General features: G+C 40.2%; 1 protein-coding gene, 1 long non-coding RNA gene and 1 pseudogene across 6 annotated transcripts in view; 1 reads left to right on the forward strand and 2 right to left on the reverse strand.

The window, feature by feature from the left end:
* LOC309620813 overlaps positions 1-19,688 on the reverse strand; it is a 498,839-nt gene that overhangs the window by 44,014 nt on the left and 435,137 nt on the right. The gene's annotated exons all lie outside the window — the stretch shown is intronic.
* On the reverse strand, positions 9-996 carry LOC309620940 (suppressor of cytokine signaling 6 pseudogene; annotated as a pseudogene). The gene has a single exon. The product of its transcript is annotated as a suppressor of cytokine signaling 6 pseudogene (transcript).
* The window catches only part of OGT (O-linked N-acetylglucosamine (GlcNAc) transferase), a 37,176-nt gene continuing 20,967 nt past the window's right edge, over positions 3,480-19,688 (forward strand). For 2 of the 4 annotated variants that reach the window (XR_014239568.1, XM_082377089.1), the window contains exons 1-6: positions 3,480-3,758; positions 6,598-6,778; positions 7,654-7,897; positions 13,654-13,722; positions 17,009-17,125; positions 19,383-19,462. Coding sequence is in view for 3 of the 4 variants with exons in the window: in XM_082377089.1 (XP_082233215.1) it covers positions 3,722-3,758; positions 6,598-6,778; positions 7,654-7,897; positions 13,654-13,722; positions 17,009-17,125; positions 19,383-19,462 (728 nt within the window). In the remaining variant the exon portion in view is untranslated. The remainder of the gene's footprint in view (positions 3,759-6,597; positions 6,779-7,653; positions 7,898-13,653; positions 13,723-17,008; positions 17,126-19,382; positions 19,463-19,688) is intronic. The other 2 variants (XM_082377088.1, XM_082377087.1) reach the window with 2 other exon arrangements.

Genomic DNA, 19,688 nt, shown 5'->3' on the forward strand with positions numbered 1-19,688 from the left:
ATCCCCCTCATTTCTAGGCACAGAATACCAAACGCAGTCTTGACGGGTAAGTCCAATAACTACAGGCACGTGTTCATTGTGGTGAAGACGCAAATCTCCATTCTGAGATTCTGAACTCTTTTTTTAAAAAAATTTATTTATTTATTTATTTATGGCTGTGTTGGGTCTTCGTTTCTGTGCGAGGGCCTTCTCTAGCTGTGGCAAGCAGGGGCCACTCTTCATCACGGTGCGCGGGCCTCTCACTATCGCGGCCTCTCTTGTTGCGGAGCACGGGCTCCAGACGCGCAGGCTCAGCAATTGTGGCTCACGGGCCTAGTTGCTCCGCGGCATGTGGGATCTTCCCAGACCAGGGCTCGAACCCGTGTGCCCTGCATTGGCAGGCAGATTCTCAATCACTGCGCCACCAGGGAAGCCCCTGAACTCTTTAATGAATTATTTTGTTCTCGGCACACAGTTTCAGGCTGAAGACTGTGAAAATCTTTTCAGACATCCTTCCGTGTTGGATTTGGATTGGAAGAAAGAAACAGGGCTTTGAATCTCACTTCCTCCATTTTGATACACTGCTCCTCAGAGTTTGTAGGTCAAGAGACTAAGGGGTAGGACTATAGTGATGATTGACGAGGAAAGTGGACCTTATTGGTCTTTTGAGCTCTCGCATCTTTAAAGACTATTGGTGCTGAGGAGAGGAAAACGTATCCTCATCTGGCAGAGCTCCCAGAGGGTGTGCTCCCCTTGCTTTTCTGCTTTTGTTCTGCAGAAAGCCGCCTTTTTAATGTACCCATTAGGCTTTCAGTCTTTGATCTATTTTGTTCTACCTTTTTCATCTTCCCTGTTGATATCACAGCTGGCCATGTCTTTACCATAGCAGCTACCAAATAAGGAATCATTTTTTCTAAACTCACTGGCTAGTGATGGTTGCTGTGCTACCATGAAATCAGTTTCTTTACTTTTATTCGAGCTCAAAGATTTCCGGAAGGTTTTAAAACGAATTTTCTTCGTTATGAATGGTTAGCTACTCCGGGGGGTGGGGGTCGATCTCTCTCTGGAATATTATCCCCAAACATCTGGAGAGCCTGCGGCGCTACATCTATGTATTTTTCCAGCTTCATTGAACCTTTGGAGCCATTTTCCAGCGGCAACTGCGCGGCGGCGGCGGCGGCGGCGGCCAGAGCGTGTCTCCGGCTCCCTCGCCGAGCGCTGGCGCGACTGCTCTGAAGTGTGCGTTGTTTCAAGCCGCTAAAATTGGTGGGCAATTTGCGAGACAGTAACAGAAAACGAATACACCATTAGCGGTATTATTACGGTGTCAAAGTTTGGGATTGCGGTGGAAGAAGCGCCTGGTTTATTTTAGGTGATTCTGAATTTAGAATTGCTGCCCATAAAAGGGAGAAAAACAAACAGAAATCAGTGTGAAAGAGAACACACAAAAGCACCCCCATCAATGCCCAGGTCAGGCCTTCTTGGTCACCCTCCTCCAGCCTGAAGTGACTGTTCCCCCCTCAGATATTTATAGACAGTGATGTATTTTATCACCTTAATAATACTCTTCTGTTTTATGCTCTAGTGGCTTTTTGTGTCTACGTAACTGGGCTTCAATTTCCTTGAGGGCAAAGATCTTGTCTTGCTGATTTTTGTGTCTCCCACAGTGCCTTGCACTCTAGTAAATGTTACTTGATTGGCCAAAGAAGATGCGTTTATCTGATAAGTCCTTCCAACTAAACCCTCCAGGTGCTACTGCTGGAAGGTACCTGGAGGGGGTTCTTGAGACTCCAACAGGAGTTTTTCCTTATTGAATCACTGTGAGCCCCACCACCCAGCTTTCCACAGCAGCGTCCTTTGACTCCTCTCAGGATAAGGAAACTTAGACCACAAGTATGGATGAGCCAAATAGCCTGCCTGGCTGGGAACGTAATCTGGCATTTAACAAGAAGAAGAGTTTTACTTAATTAGCTAGCACCCACTAATCAGTAAGGCCTAAACATCTGCCAGTGGAATCTGAGAAGTCCGTTCTAAAAGTTGAAAAGCTGATTTTATTCACCACAGATGGAGCACTTCTGCCGGGGTTGGAGGGGGGGAGCGGGGAGGAAAAGGTTTTACCAGTTAAATCAAATTAAGAGAAGAGGTTGGTGCCCAGTTTCCAGGAGAGTTTGTGTAGTGAACTTTGTCTTTTTCACTGCATATGACTCGTAATTATGGATGTGATAGAAGAAATGATCAATATTACAAATTTCCTCTGTGCCCATATCCATAATTAACAGTATGTGAACTGTCTCAAAGAAATTGAAGCAAAATTTGAGGACTTAAGGGTGTGTGTGTGTGTAGTCAGTTGGCTAGGTAGTAGAAACATTTTGAAGAAATTCACCGACTTGTTTTCTTAGATCAAGGACTTTTTTATTTCTTTTGGAAAAAAGAAGGCTCCGAGAGACACAACTTGTTGCCTCCATTGGTTTATAATTTCTTGCTGATGTGGCAAGCTACCTTAAATCCTTCCTGGAACAAGAGATGAGATATAAATTAATACCAATGTGACAAAATGTCTGAACAGTGGACTTGAAACTGCAGGAGGATCATAAAGTACTGATTTGTTCAATAAGTGGAGGCAACTTAGCTTCAATCTCGACGTGTGGTTTAGGTAGATGGCAAATTAATCCACTTATCATTGTTGAGCTGCCTTGAGTTAAATGATATCACCGATTGTAACGTTCTGCAGAGCTACGTGGTGGAAATGAAGTCACAACTCAGAAGGGTCATGGATTTTGACGAATATGAATCGTCTTTAACATTTTTATGGCTGCTGCCTTTGGAGTGCAAACTCTCAGCATGTCCCCGAGTTATGAAGCATTTGCCATAATACTGTGGGCAAAACTATCCTGAACACCAAAAGGATTTGGAAATTTCGGGCCATATGGCCCAAATCTGAGATGCTTGGGTTCACTTGGTCCTGTGAAACTCTCAATCTTTTTCATCAAAGTGCTTAAATCAATGGCTGGAATCAGAATTAAGATGTGTTCTAATTGGAACCCTCTCCGCCATCGTTTTGAACCCCGGCCTTTGAAATATAACCATTTAAATTTACTTGCTCAGAATTGATTCATCAACCTTGTAACTATCCTTTTTTGTACAAATAAAGTTGATGAAACTTTTGTAGATGCCTTTGGCATTTCTATTAAAATCTACGTTCTTGGCTAGGTAGTAGACTATATACTTTACCACTCTGGCAAAAATGTAGCCATCATGTGTATGTTTCTTTTTCACCTTCCGCTTCGCTAGTAGAAAACTTGGACGGTCCTGCCCCAGACAGTGCCCTAGCCGCGAGTCGGGTTGACAGGGTTGCTCGCATGCGCTCTCGACACAAATCGTGTTTGTCGCAATGGGCCCTGTGCGGAAGGCTACATAGGAAAGAGTGACTTTGATTATAGTCATTTTGACGTAAGTGGTTACCGCGCTACTTCCGCGCTGGTACTTGATTGTAACAGAAAGTAGTTCCGGTCCGTGTTGTCTCGGCCGAGGAGCCGTCGCCGCCATTTCAAGACCGTGAGAGAGAGATAGCCGACCAGAGTTCCTAAGGTTCAGTGTATGTAACTGTTGCCGCCGCTTAAGCCTCCCAAAGCAGTAGTACGGCTGCTGCCCTTGTATTTGCTACCTCTAGAAACATTCTTGCCAGTAGTGGCGGCAGCGGGACTCGATTACCCCCTTTTCGCACTCCCTCCAGAAGCTCCAGATGGCGTCTTCCGTGGGCAACGTGGCCGACAGCACAGGTACCGGTGTCTGTTCTACCTTGGCAGACGCCCCCTTGGGGTCTCGCGCCGTCCTCTGCCTCTCATCACTCCCTTCCCTCTAGCCATCCCCATTACATCAGTGGCATCGCTGAGCTTTTCGTCGTCTACCGGCATCCGATCGGGGTTTCTGCTGTCGTCCGTTCCTTAAACATTTCCTCTCGCTTGCTTGTTTTTTGCTTCCTTTCTTGCTTTGTAATCCTATGCATTTTCTAGCCTTCTACTCTCTCGGGACGCTTCTTCCACACGTGCGCGCTTAGGATGTCTCGGAATGGAGTGCATTGGAATCCCTGCCCTTCTCGCTGCCTTTCACTTGCCTTCGCCGCCGTATTCTCTCCTAATTCAGCTCACCGCCCCCTCCTCTTCCCCCTCCACGTCCCCCTCCACCCTGCTCCCCTTAGCCCGATTTGGTGGTCCTCTGTCAATCGAGGGCGGGGGTGCCGTTCCGAGGTAATCGTATCCTCACTTTGTATCACCCCAAGGACGAGCACAAGCTCCTGGGTGTGCTTCGAGTAACCTCGACAAGAGAGGATTTGGAAGCAGCACCCCGCCGGGCAGCGCCTTTCTGCTGTGTCTTCGGTTGAGTGGCCCCGGTTTCGATTGGAAATTTCCAGGGGTTCCTTTTGCCATCGCTCAATTCCACCCGCTGCCCCCAGCCTGGATTTCCCACCCAGTCCTCCTCCCTCCCCTCCCGCAGGGAGCCACACCCTTTCCTTCGCGAGGTTGCCAGCCCTGCGGTCCACTTCCTACCCTTGGGGAGAAACCACCCTGGTGTTGGGGCTTTGGCGTTGACCATCCTGCCCGCCAGTTTCTCGCTTTGTGTTACTTTCTCCCTGTATTCCTCCGCCGCCGCCTCTGGGTCTTCCATCCCCATTCTTTAGCCCGGTATCTCTTTATTCATAGGGGGTGTATTTTTTTTAAGTTTTCATCCCTGCTTGAAGAGTTTGTAAAGCAACTGGAGTGTAGCTGCACAAGTACAAGGCGGTTGCCCTTTTAGACAATTAGTCGAGAGTATTTGGTACTAAAAATAAGGAAACAACCAAATTATAGGAGTGTCCTTCAGCTGCCTTTCCATATTGAGGCTATTTGGGGCGGGAGGGAGGGGGGGATTGGGCTGCGGTTCTAAGGTTTCCCACGAGGTTATTTTTTTGTTGATTTCTCAGTTGAGATGTGTCAAGGATTTTATTGTTTTTGAACATTGCGCACTAAGGAGTGAATCTTCAATTGTCTTATCCATGATTGTAGGTAGTGGGATTAGTTATTAGTCAGTGTTCCCCTCCCTCTCAGGGATTTTTAAAGATTTAAGATTCTGTCCTAGATTCTCCTGTACTAGCTTGCCCTTTTCTACGTGTTATTTTATTTGAGGAAGTTGTCATTTCGAGCGTTAAAATAGCAGGCGGCCTTGAAAAGTTAATAATGTCTTAAAATAAGGAGCTAGGAAGTTCTAGAGGCTTGTCTAAAATGTGATTTTCTAGTTTTTCTCAGCGATATAACCGCCCCCAGAGTTGGATGCAGGTCTCTCTGCTCTTATGTTAGTGGTCAGCTAGCTGTGCATTCTGTTAGGAAATTTACTTTGCGTTCCCGTGAATACAGTTCACTCACCAGCTCTAATGATTGGGGGTCTAGGCTCAAATTTGAGCTTGTCACTCTGACCTTGGTAGAATTTAAGTAATTTGTACGATGTTTCCCACGCTATCTAGTTAAAGTGGTGTGGTCAAATTCCCAGTAATGTATTATTAAGTAAGTATCTACAATTGATACTTAGGTAGCTTGTTGTTGTTTTCCCTCTCTGGGCTTTAGATGTATACCCTTTATCTTTATATATCTGAACGAAGTCACTTACACACAGCAAAGTGCTTTCATTTGTTATTCTGTTGTGCTTTATCGAATGGTTTTATATTTTAGTGTTTTCCCATTCTTTTAAAAAATCATTGCAGTTGTAGGTAACTGCTTGGTTTACACAGGGTTGTTTGCAGTGTCTTAATCCTTCAGTCAGTATCCGAGGTCTTTGGAAAATGCTAGTGTTAAACCAGCGTGGGTGGGATTTAGCTAATTTGGTCTCAGTGTGAGTTTGGGATGGTAGAGGAGCAATGTAATCTTGGGTCTTTATTTAAAATGTTTGATGATCCCTTTAAATATTTTGGCTCTTGACAGATGAATTCATCTTGTTTATCAGCTGTTTTAAAAATAGCACCTTGACTTTTAGTTTTTTTTTCCGTATGCTTGTTTCTAGTGTTGCCCTTAAAGTAATTAAAAAATTAAGTTGTGAAATATACAAAAGCAACAATATAATTGAGTTCACTACGCATCTGGTGCCCCCAACCCAGGTTAAGAGAGAGATTGTTACCAGTACTCCACCCCCCACAGATCCAACCTAGAACATGGGACAAAGTATTAAGTTTCCCAGTAGGTTATTCTGACATTATTAAATCTATGTGACCTTGCAAATCACATGTTTTATATTTTGTTTTTCTGTGTTGACTAAGGTATGAGGAATAATGTTTCGTGACTCTTTAGATGCTACTTCTGATTTGTAACTTAAAAATACGAAGTATTTTTTGTCATTATGTAATCTCCTTTGGAAGTAAATATTTCTGTCTGGTCTGGGAAAGAAAGTTAATGGGCGAATTCTAAAAATGCTAATTCTGCACTTGATATTAACTTGGGGGTATCAGTAACGTGCAGAACACTCTAGTGCTTTACATAGTTTCAAGCATTTTCATCTTTAAGTTTAATATACCATATTTTTACATTTTTTTGTTTGCATTTCTAACTTTTTGTTTCCCCCCCCCTTCCCTCAAATGTTTTGATGATTCTCCAGAACCAACGAAACGTATGCTTTCCTTCCAAGGGTTAGCAGAGTTGGCACATCGAGAATATCAGGCAGGAGATTTTGAGGCAGCTGAGAGACACTGCATGCAGCTCTGGAGACAAGAGCCAGACAATACTGGTGTACTTTTATTACTTTCATCTATACACTTCCAGTGTCGAAGGCTGGACAGGTAGGAGATGTGGGGGTGATGCTGGTGATTGCTGCCTCTGGGTGCTAAGCTTGAAAAATGATACTTAAATATTTGAACTTGAAATTTTTCCAGTACTGGGTTTCACCTGGAGCCACCAACGCACATCTGCTCTCTTGCCCACTTGTGACATGCCCAGCTGCCAGTTTTTCCTCCCTCCTTTTGTGGTGGTGGTTATATTATCAGTATGACTAGGGACCTTTTCTAGTGCTTTCCACCTACGTCTGCTGCTTTTTTAAAACTCTATTCAGGTAATTATTCTTAGTATACATCTGAGCATCCACTTTTACCTTTGTAAGATGTGTCAGCTTGAGGGACAGAAATGCTCAGAGATGAAGGTGTATATGCTGTGGTAGGAGGTGCGTATGTGGTTCAAGTTGCAGATGCCATCAAGTCATTATGATGTGCTACTTTTAGCTAATCAGTTGAATTAATCAAAAGGGAAGAATCTGTGTTCTTATCCTTTTAATAAATTGTCATTTTGGCTTATTTAGATATTTAAAGGTGTGCGTCATTGAATCTTTTCAAGAAATGGAAAATGAGACTCACGCACATAGCATTTTTATTCTTGATCTTAACGATCATGGTTTACAATGAGGGAGTTTGGTAATGAGACTCTAGTTAAGAATTTTATCTCATAAGAAAAAAGAGTGTTCCAATTTGAAATCTGGAATTCCTCCACTTCTGAAAAACTTTGATTTCCAAAATTTTTCCTACTATGTGCTAGTTAAAAGATAATGTATTATTATATAATGAGCAATACACAGGATCTTCAGAAACTGTTTGAGTTGCGTATGGGCCATACCTTCTTTCTGTAACATGCATACCCATGCATGAATACTTTTCCCCTTTTCCAGATCTGCCCACTTTAGTACTCTGGCAATTAAACAGAACCCTCTTCTGGCAGAAGCCTATTCGAATTTGGGGAATGTGTACAAGGAAAGAGGGCAGTTGCAGGAAGCAATTGAGCATTACCGGCATGCATTGCGTCTCAAACCAGATTTCATCGATGGTTATATTAACCTGGCAGCCGCTTTGGTAGCAGCAGGCGACATGGAAGGGGCAGTACAAGCTTACGTCTCTGCTCTTCAGTACAATCCTGTGAGTATAATTTTAATGGTTATTATTTTCCCTTCACAAAAGCCCTGAAAGAAACAGTTTGATACTTTAGACACTAAAATAGGTTTTTGCATGGAAAAAAGTCAAGAGTTTGGAAATGTTTTGTCTACTTAAAATGGTGAAATTGCTTTGACTCAGGTCTGTGTTATGTTTTAAAAAAAATTATTTTATCTAGCAAGTTATTTGAGAGCATAAAAATTATCCTTATTGCAAGAAACTCTACGTCTGTCTTTATAATGCCCGTAAAAGTACAGAACACATGACATTGTTTCTTTGGGCTCTTTTGATTAAATTTGGGTAACTTCTGCTATAACATGTTTGTAACAGTTAATTGATTTTCAAGGAATAATGGAAGAAGGGCCTTAATCTGTAATATAGAATAGTTAAGATGTCAGTATATGGATCTGTGACATGAAAACTAGGCTGCAAATTTTTTTCCTCAATATCCTATTCTCTTTTCTTTCTACATAATTAGAAGTGGTAGAATAGAGGTGATAGTATGCACACCAGGCTTTTGATTAGTTCTAATAAATTTTTTGTCTAAATTGCAGATGTTTTCCGGGGAACAAGTGAGGCCCAGTTGGCAGACATTAAGTTCACAATGTGTTAAGGTTTCTGAAAGGTACACAGAAAAAGTAAGACTTGCCCTTAGAACTTTTGATGTAGTTAGGGAAATAAGATAGACATAACAGGAAAGTGATAAAGAGGGAGATTATAGGAATCCAGAAAACATTTAAGAATATGTTTCTGAGCTACGTCATCAACATTTAGCTTTGCACCAACCCTTGAAGTGGTTAATAATTAACTATTATAGCTACCATTTATTGAAAGTCTACTATGTGCTCAGACATTGTGCCATTCAGACGTTGGTCTTTCTTAATGCTCACAATGATCCTTCAAAGTAGATGGTATCTGTTCCAATTTTACCACTTAAAAACAGACTCAGGGGTTATGTTAACTTTCTTGGGATCAAACAGCTAGTAATGGTGAAGTGGATATTAAAAGCTGAGTCTGAATATCTTGAAAGCAAACATTGTAGAGAGAAGAAATAAAGGAAACCCTTTTTATCTGGGTACCCAGAGGGCATCCACCCCTCAAGGCAGCCCTTGAGCACAGTTTGAAAACCATTCTGCTGTCCCTTAATCCTTATTTTACAGGTGGGAAACTGAAGCTTAATATAGTAGTTTATGCAAAGATCTGAAATCACTTTTTATCATATCTATGAACAGTTGTTTTTTCCGTTAATTTTGATTGTAAAATTTTAAATTTTATTTATTGCTTTTTGTATGGATACAGTGAAAAGTCTCCCAGCTACCCTTCTTGGAGGTAGCTGATGAAACTAATTTCTTATGTATCCTTTTGGAGATACTCAATGCATATATATGTAAATTTGAGTGACTTTTTTGTAATTTTTATTGCAGTACCATCTAGCTAGTTACAGAACGTTTTAGGGAACCCTGTATGTGCTGCCACTGGGGCTTGCACCTTGTTCTTGCCAAGGCTCAGGGCTCACTTGTGTACCTAATTGTCACAGTAAATTCTTTCCCTTTATTAATTAAGGTTGGTTCCATCCTTCACTTGTTGATTGCGTATACATTCACTTGTGCCCTTTTACACAGCCGTGGGCCCAAACACCTTGGAACTCTGATCCCCTTTGCTCAGGTTTCCAGTTGCCTACATGTATCGCAGAGCAGTCATTGCTGCTGACAGTATACCAAACTGTAGGAGTAGGATGAGAAGGGAAAACTAAAGTGGGAGACAGAACCATGCTTTTCAATATCTAACCTGTTAACAGGAAGCTTATCATTGTGCCCTACCAAAGAAGTAAGATAATACTAAAATAAATCATGGGACTACCCCTTGAAGGCATTGAACAGCTGTGCATTCCCATCTGGTTCTGTTTCTTTTAGTGGAAGGTGCTGCTTTATTTCTGTCTTTACCAGTAAGAATGAAAAAGGGACTGTGCCTACTGCCTTGATTTCACCTAAATATACCGTAGTGATCATGTTTTAATTCATTTCAGGGTATTTAGTCTTAACTAGATTTAAGCTTACTGTCAAATGCCTGTGTCAATTCAGTACTGACAGAGAATCTTGAGTCTGTTCCTAGATTGTGCTCTTGTTGGCAGTGCATTGCTGGCCTGAATCACAGATGTAGTTGGCATTCTATGAAAAATAGTTAAAGAAACTCAGGTTATTTTGGTTTTGCAGTAGTGAAAAAGTAAAATGTTAAGGTGGTGGTCTTGGCAACCTGTTTTCAATAGTGTTTGTCTTTTTAAGTTAATGGTATGTCAGTTTAGAAGTTATTCTGTGACTTGATTATAGAAATTACTTTTAAGAAGTAGAGCTGTTTCATATTTTTACATTCTGAATTGGCTTCTGTAATATTGGGTGATTTAATAATTTCACTAAAATATTAGTCCATTGTATTTGAAGGTGCTGTTGCAGCTGGTAATCTTTCACATGATAACTCACTAGAATTGCCCATGCTTGGCAATCCCTTTTATGAGTTATGTATAAAATGTTCTTTGTAAGATGGCTATAATACTGAGTTGCTCTAAGGAACTCTGTTCCTGAGTCTATAGGTTTTTGAACCATTGCTTCTGTTTTGATTGTGGATGCATAGCACTGAGAGCTACTGGCATCCTGACCATCACGTGTTACTGTCATGTTATTTGTTACTGTTGCGAGTCTCAGTCATACAGCTAAACTGTAGAAAACCTTATACAGTCATCCCTAGGTATCCGTGGGGGATTGGTTCTAGGACCCCCCACGGATACCAAAATCTGTGGGTGCTCAAGCCCCTTATAAACAGTGGTGTAGTACAGTTGGCCCTCAAGAGTCCACAGTTTCTGCATCTGCAGATGCAGAGGGTCAACTGTATTTCTGTCTCTCTCTGCTCTGCTTTTTGTAAGTTTGCTGTGCAAATGTCACATTTAAATACTTGAGTGCTTATTGTGTGTACAGTGCTTTGTTAGGAATTGGGGAGATGTGTTGCGGGGGGAGTTGTGGATTATAATATGAGACAGGACCTGACCCATAAAGGAAAAAAGGTGTAAGCTCCTCAGATGATTATTCTTAGGGAGTATTAATCAGAAGATTTTCTCGAGTGGATGCTTATAACCTAAGCATTCTGTAGGAAGGTAAATAGCAAGTAGACTTCCTTGGCTGAAGTGGTGAGTCAAGTAGTAACAAGAAGTGAGTGTAGTAGAGGAGAGTCAATTGGAAGATTGAGAAAGAATAGAGGCTGAGGAGTTTGAATTTAATTTGAGAGGCAATTGAGAACTACTGTAGGCTTTAATCAATCTGATTTTATTTCGTGTGTATATAGATGTTGTGGGTGGGGGTGGGGGGCTCTAGGAGGAAAGGCGGGAAATAAATGCTATCTCAGGAGGGGTTGTTATACAGCAGATTCTTACTCATTTCCGTCTCCTTACCTTTATTCATAGTATTTTCCCTTGTCTGCAATGTCCTCCTCCTTTGTCTGTTAAAACCGTACTCATCCTTTAAGGCCTGGCTTAAAATTTCTTCTTTGAGTTCATTTCTTTACCACTATGTGGCTGTTTAATATGTATGTGTTTTGTCTTTCCACATAGATTGTAAGCCCTTTGAAGATAAGGATTCTATTAATTTATTTCCCTACAGTTCCAGGCATATTGTTGAATTGAATAAAGGTTTGCATAGAAGATATTAACCTAGGAATGGACACAATGGGCTGGGTTTGAGAATTGTGATTCTCTTAGCAGATATTGTTTCAATGTGACTAATGAAGCGGAACTGATGTCTTAGGTTTTGAACTTTGGGGAGAATAGTGGTATCCTTGAATTTTCTGGAAATTAGTTATTCATGCATGAAGGTTTAGATTTCCAATGGGAGAATTGGATTTCACTATTATATTTAATATGATATGTTTTACCTTTTTCTAAAACTGCCTTATTGATTATTTTATAGTGATCTTGAAGATAATCTATTTTTAACTGTGGGCATTGTGTTAACTTGATTTAGTATGCTGTAATGGGTCTAGATGATATAACTAAATATAGGTACATACACTGTCAGTACTTGGATGGCATGCATCCAAGAGTTTATAGAAACTAGAGGGTAAAATTATGCAACAGTTGGCTAAGATGTATAGCCCATTAGGGTCATTGTTGGAGAATTATTGCAAGACTTCTGATTATTATGGCTCAGAAAAGAAATAGGAATTGGTAAAAGTCCAAAGATGTATAACCACGATAATGAGATATAGTAGAAGGAATTTGTTTGAACAGATTGGATTGTTCAGTCATGGTCTGCCAAAACATAACGGTAGCCCTTAAAGTTTAGGGGGAAAAAATCATACAAAGTAGATAGCAAGATTATAGAATTCATTACTTCTGAGAGTATAAATAGGGTTGAAAAATACTTAAGACTCATTAGAGGATGCTAAGTCTGTAATAAGATTAATGATACCTATGAGGATTAGTATTAGCCTTTTGTGCTTGAGGTCACGGGAGACCACCATTTTCTCCCAAAACACTAGTCATTGCTCCATGGACAGACAGATCAGGTAGCTCATGGAACTGACTCAGTATGGCCAACCATAAGGGTGTTCTGTGGCAGCCTATTCTTTGCTGGCTGACTTTTTGTTCACTTGATGGATGATAATATACAATCACAAAAGCTGTTTATCAGTAAAATTATCACCTGATTGTGGAAACCATAATACAGTTGCACATAGAGTAGTATATATGATGATACTTTGGCACAGTTGACAAAATTTCACTTTCTAGGACTTAGCGTCAGGCTCTTCCACACGTGAAACAGTTTGGAATGATAAGCTTACTCCTTATTGCCATTGTCTTTGCTTGTTGACTGACAAGGCAAACCAAGGACAAATAAAAATTTAAGCTCACTGTTCTGATGTGTCTTTCATACTGTGAACGGACTGGTGAGTCAGATGACTAGCAACACAATTGTGCTGCTAATAAAAAGCCGAGTCGACTGCTTTTCATTATTCGCCCACTCAACTCTAATGGCAGTTAATACTAATGAGTAATCTAGTGCCAGGTGCCAGGATTAAAGCTTTGGTTGGATGGTAATCCTTTTGTCTAATAGTGAAATGAAGTCAAGTTTTCTACATACTCTGACAGCCTAAGGGTAGGTTTGCCAATAACTAATCACAGCTAAATCCTTTTTTCCACTATGGACAATTTTTGACCCTCAATGTAGTAGTGGTTCATCATAACCTTGAACAAAATAGTTGAACAAACATTTGATGCTTTTTTTTTTTTTTTAACGTGACTAACATTTGGGGAGAGGAGAAGCTATAGCAAGGCCCATAGTCTTCTATCTGAAACTGGTGGGATCAAATGCGTCTTAAAATTCAGAGTTTTTAGGATTTTAGAAAGATGATAATACCATATATGACTCCCAGGTGTGTCTGGAGCAGCACCTTCTAGTAGAACACATTTATATTTCTGCAGCAAAAGGTATGCATATTCACATTAAGTGTGATCAATAAATTCTGTAAATAACTTCATGCCAGTTCAAGTCAGATTTAATCATCAAATGAGTTTTTAAAATTTTTTGGAATTTGGAATTGAGGATGAGGGGATTGTGTTCCTGTTCTTAAATTTGTCAAGCAGTATCTCTAGTTGACAATAAAATGATGGAGCTAGATACGTAAAAGTAATTTCAAGATATCTTTGGTTGACAAAGCAGAGTATAATTAATGACAGAGTATCTCTGGGTTTCTAGGATTTGTACTGTGTTCGCAGTGACCTGGGGAACCTGCTCAAAGCCCTGGGTCGCTTGGAAGAAGCCAAGGTAGGTGTTTGATAGAACACATTTAAACATCAGTGTTATGGATACTTGTACTTTTTGCCAAGTCTTCAACTCTTCATTGAGCTATCTTCACAAAACAGTCCTATGAAACTGAGGAAAACTGACGGCATGAATCGCCTCAGACTAGAGCAGGGCCAGGATTTGGCATATCTGTTCTAAATCTGGGGGTAAAGCAAGAACCTCTGAACATTTTGGAGCCTGTCTGCTGAGCTAGATCATCTTTATAACAATGGGCTCCATCATGATCTTATGTGGGAATAAATAACATTCCTTCAAATCTGAGGCTTGCCTGCTGGTGACAAGCAGAGCGCCTGTGATTTGGCTCAAGACTCCTATATGATGCAGGTGCCATTGAAAATGCTGCTCTTCTAAGTCCTTTGTGGCTTGTAAGTGGAGAAGAATTTCATCCAAATGTTACCCTGTAATACTGGCATTTAAAATTCTTATTTAACCTTCCTCCCTTCATCTTCCTCACCCTTTTTACAGTGGAAGAAAGGCTGTTAAATGATTGCAAATTAATAATTGGAACATCCTGCCCCTTCTTGTCCTCACTCCCTTCCCCAAGTTCCTGTTTCCTCTTTTCCAATCCTAGTTGTCTACCTTCTTTTCTTCCTTACTTCCTTCTTTTATTCCTCCCCATCCCACCTCCTTTAAAAAAAAAGTCAGAAGGACAAAGCTGGTTTGTTTGGGAAATGGACTGATCGAAAGAAAACTTGCCCAAGTGGAAAGGTGGCTTTTAGCATTCTGTGTTTCCAAATAATGAATTTGAACACCAGGTTGGGTTATTAAAGCTTTTGGTATAATTTTAAATTAAATTTATAAATGAAATTGTCTTGTTACAAGCCACCTTACGCAACCGCGCTGCAGGGGTGAGGAGTGGGGAGAAACCAGAATGCTTCTGAAACTCCCACCTGTTGCTCTGAGCCCCACGCGCATGCTAATACGTGGAGTGTATGCGCAGCGTAGCTGTCTGTTTGACTGCTTCATCCAGGGAGGGAGAAGGCTTTTCAGCACCATCTGATGTTAAAAGGCACTAGTTTTAAGTGCATAGCTCATAAATTCTGCTGACACTTTGGATTAACCTTATGTAGGTTTCCAGCTAATGAATTGTAATTGATTTCAATCTTAGCTGATAAATCTAATTGGTAATTTATAGAACAAATATTTGATAAGCTTCTATTAATTGTCACCCCACCAAGCGGACAGCTAACATGAATTGCACTTCACTGCAGCTTTAGAGATCGGTTTAGGCTGAGACATTGCGCCTGCCTTAGGTTGCTGACTTCTTTATTTCAGAGCTCTGGAGACACCTAGTTTGAAAAATGTTATTCTGTTTTTGTGAGAACTTAGTGAACAAGAAAATACTCTTGAGTGAAATGCAATGTATTTCTTTTGTAATCAGTGCATTTGAAAATTCAAGCCAGCATATTCCTAGTAGATGGAAGCAAAATTAAGTTGTCTTTGTAGAAAATGAAGAGCCTTTCTTCCAGCAAAAACCCCTGCTGTATGCAATAGCCCTGATTAACCCTCTCCCTTCTGCATGTTTCCCATATTACAGACTTGAGACTGTCCTCATTCCCATATGTAATAGACATCCAAAGAATTTCAATTGCTTTGTTGAACTTTTACTAATGATCTTGTTTTTATTTTCTCTCTTGTTTTTGGTTTTTCACCATTGATATTGTATTTAGAAGGTTTCAGGTGGGTGAAACCTCCTATTCCATGCGTAAGGTGCCTCGCTGAAGGGAGCTCGAGGCCTGGATCTAGGGCAGACACACACCTCCTCCTCTTCCAGCAAGGAACGCACCGAAAAGTCACATGATGAGAAATATGGTAACGGGTTTGTAACTGCCACAGCAAAACAATTTGCCTCCATGCCTGAATCTTCTGTCTTGTGGCTTCAGAAACAGCTTAAAATAATTTTATTTACAAGCAAGTTATGTAAGAGAATGTTTTATACTATAGCCACAATTCTGTCAAAGATAAGTAAAAGTTAATTGATATTAAAAATTATTAGAGATAATTTACTAGTAAAAGCTTCTAACTCTTCTTGTTGTTCATTTTTTCCTTTTTTCTTCTTTGTTTGGATTGCAGCATTCTGCTCTTCTGATGATGCGCTGTGACCCTGCAGTAGCGCAAAGGCTGCGCAGCGTTAATGCGCAATGCGTGCGAATGAGCCCCTGTGAACGGTTGACTAGATGAGTAATCTGATTGACTGGCTCCCTCAGTCCTATTTTGTAGCCTTTTTGGATAAAATTGGGTTTTAACATACCTCGAGTCCAACTAATCTCATTAAACAAATATTCTCTATGGGCCTGTCTAGTAGATTAATGGATCTGGTTGGCCGTTTGCTGCGTCTAGGGGTGTTCTATGTAGCGCAGCAGTTCGCAGCGATTGCGCAGTGCGATGCTGTTAGGTTGCGCAAGCGATGTTTGCGCTCGCATTACAGGGACCTCAACCTAGGTGCAATCCTGTCATATGAGGTTTCAGCTTCAGTCCCCCTTGGGAGATGGGCATTGTGAGGATGTGACTTATAGCCTGGCCTTATGATATCTGGCTTGTCAGAAAAGCGTTTTCCTCCTCAGTAGCATAGTTTTGATGTTAGTGAGGAACATTATTGTTTATTTAGAGCAGCATTTCCCAAAATGTGTTTTATAGGTATTCTCATAAAATGTCCAATGAAAGAAGAGTTCCATGGTCAACTAAGTTCAGGGAACCGTGTATATACTATTAAAGGCTTAGGGAAGTCCTGTAGTCAAGAAACCTGTTTTCTGTTTTCCTAATTTATTTGATCGTGAAATCCTTTTTTCCAGTGATAACTATTAACACATCGTAGAACAGACTTTGGGAAACTTGGGTGGGGGAGGGGGGGAGGAACTTAGCCTTAAGTGGCGCCTTCCAGATACCACTTGAAAACGTAGCAAGAGCCCTTAGGTGTTCAGATAAGAGAAGTCCAGCATAGAGTCTTAAGGCAACTGACTTTCCGGTTAAGTTCCAGTGTAAGGGTTGGTCATTGGTTGGCAGAACTGAACATGGTGGTTTGCACCTGGGTTCTGGTGGCGCAGGCGCAGGAGCAGCCAGCTGTGGCAGCGCATTAGTTTTGGCGCAAGCGAGCCTATGCTGCAGGGTCACTTTTGGCTGGTCAGAGAAGGAATAATGATATCACCTTCTTCCCCCCTCCCCCAATCTTTTTTTTTCCCCTTTATAAATTTTCCCCCTTCCCTTTACCTCCTTCCCCTCCCATCTTCTTTCATTAACCCCTCCTAAGGCATGTTATTTGAAAGCAATTGAGACGCAACCGAACTTTGCAGTAGCTTGGAGTAATCTTGGCTGTGTTTTCAATGCACAAGGGGAGATTTGGCTTGCAATTCATCACTTTGAAAAGGTTAGTCGTTAAATTAATAATTGGTATTTTTGAAGTGCTTATGTATGCAGGGTGTTTCTACTAGAACTAAATAATAGGCCTTTACTTAATTAGTCATATAATATCTTTGTTTCTCTGACAGTATTGCAGCATTTGCTGGATGGTACATGGCAGTTTCCAGTTTAGCATTGAAAATGTACTTTAGTAATTAAAAATTCTTTTTTTAAACGGGCAGCTTTACTGTAAAGAAGCAGTGTTTCTTGGTGAAAAGACTGATTCCAGATCTGGGGCAGGAAACGTACAAAAATAATCTGGAGTGCCTTGTTGTGCCAGAAAGCAAGGAAGTTTTGATATATTTATGTCAAAAGGACTCAGGAGGCAACTGGAAGAGGCTCCTACTGGCTAAAGATGGGAGTTGAGCATCAATGGGAATAATAACTGAAATATATTGAAACTTATCAAATACATTTAAGTTCATGAGTATAATTATACTAAGAAGAAATTCATGGGTCATCTTTGGAAGATAAGGAGCAACTCATTTTGAGAACTGGTTAAACAATTGTCCTCTCTCTCCTGTATGAACTGGACATCAGGGTAACCCAGTAGTTGATGGGGGAAGTTTCTCTTTATACAAGTGTTCCAGCTAATAAATGAAGTAGGAATGATAGAATCAGAGTATCACCAATAATAAATTTAGGCATTTATCAGTGGCAAAAAAAAGAGACAAAACCACATTTTGTACCTTGTGACAGAAGTAAATACTTCCACCAGTGAAGTAGCCTTGCAAAAAGAGAAAAGAACCCAAATCTGATTACGCTTGTAGTTCTACCAATTTACAGGAAATACATGGGACAGGGAAATATAATGAGCATGTTAAAGGACACCATAGGGGTGCAGTCAGCAAATTCAAACTATGGGAAGCTGTATAGGACAGTGATCTGATTTCTTCAACAAATTACAGGAATAAAAATGGAGATTTAAATTAAACTTTTAATTTAAAAGATTTAAAGAAACTCACAAAGACACGTTAATTGTATGGGTCTTATTTGGATCCTCAATCAAAGTTAACCAGAAATTGGACCACTGAATGGATATTTGATATTAAGGAATTGCTGTCACTTTTTTAGGTGTGATATTGGTATTGTGGTTATGTTAGAAGGAAAAAGTATTCCTGTATTGTCCCTAAAATATATTTTGAAATATTTTCGAATGAACTGATATGTCTGGGATTAGCTTCAGAATGATCTGGGAAGAGGATGAGTTAGGTTGGAATATAGATTAAATAAAATTGAATATGATTTTTTAATTGTTGAAGCTGGGTAATGGAGACTTGAGGGTTTGTTATATTCCTCTGCTTTTGTATATATTCAAAATTTTCCATAATAAAAAGTTAAATTTTGGGGGTGGACATCTATTACTATAGACAATCTAAGTAAGTTAAGTGCAGCAGAGTTGCCATCTAAGTGAAGAGGAATGTTCTTAATGAATCTTAAATACATTCACAGTTACTCATTACCTTTACCTTTTCAGTATTTCAGTTCAGGTTTCCATTCATTACACTATAGTAGTACCTACTCTCTTGCTCTGTGGTTCTCCTTGGTTGCACATGAGGAGCTTGTAAAAGATATGGATATCCTGGCCCTGTTTTCAGAGGGTCTGATTTAACTGGCCTGTGATGGAACCCAGGCTCCATTTAGGAGGTGAATTCTAATATACTGCCAGGGTTGAGAATTACTGCTGTAGATATATCTGGTCATATTTTAAGACAGCTTCAGAACTATTTGAATGAACCATTTAATGGTTAGTATCCCCTTGAAGTAATGTATCTTACTGAGTATACAGCTCTAATTACATATCTTACTAAGGTCTGAGTATACAGTTGTAGTTACTGAGGTATGTATTTCCTTTTTCAGTTAGAGCTTGCTGCTTCTTCCTGCCATTATTTTCTAGAAGAGCTAGGCTGATTAATTGAGAATAAAATGGGGCCAACCATGAGAAGTGTTCAGCTCAATAAAATTGGAGCAGACCCAATTTAAAATTTTTCCCTTCAGGACACATTTTGCTCTTATATTACATGGGAAGTTATTTTGATAACATTGAGATTTGTGAATAATGAGTGGGTACTAAAATAATTGGGTTTTAAAAATGAAAGAAATAAGATTTAATTATACTAGAAAATGTAATTGGAGGTCTAAAATTACCTCAGACTAAAAAATTGTAATTGGGAAGTTAATCTGAAATTCTAACTTGCTCTAAGTAACTGTCTTGCAATTTTTAGGCTGTCACCCTTGACCCCAATTTTCTGGATGCTTATATCAATTTAGGAAATGTCTTGAAAGAGGCACGGATTTTTGACAGGTGAGGGAATGTTCTGTTTGGAGTTTTTGTTGTATCAACACTTGAGAGTTTAGACTGAAATTATCACAGTGGGTCATTGAAATACACTTTCCTTTTCTACTATGTTGCTTTCCCCTGCTCAGGTCTGCTGTATTACCTTTTATTATAGGTTTATTGTTGCCTGACTTCATTGTTGGCTTTTCACAAAGCCATTATCCTTTTGCTAGGAGTTTAGTTGAAATTTCCT

Source organism: Balaenoptera borealis (assembly GCF_965194805.1).
Source record: "Balaenoptera borealis genome assembly, chromosome: X".
Classification (NCBI taxonomy): Eukaryota; Metazoa; Chordata; class Mammalia; order Artiodactyla; family Balaenopteridae; genus Balaenoptera; species Balaenoptera borealis.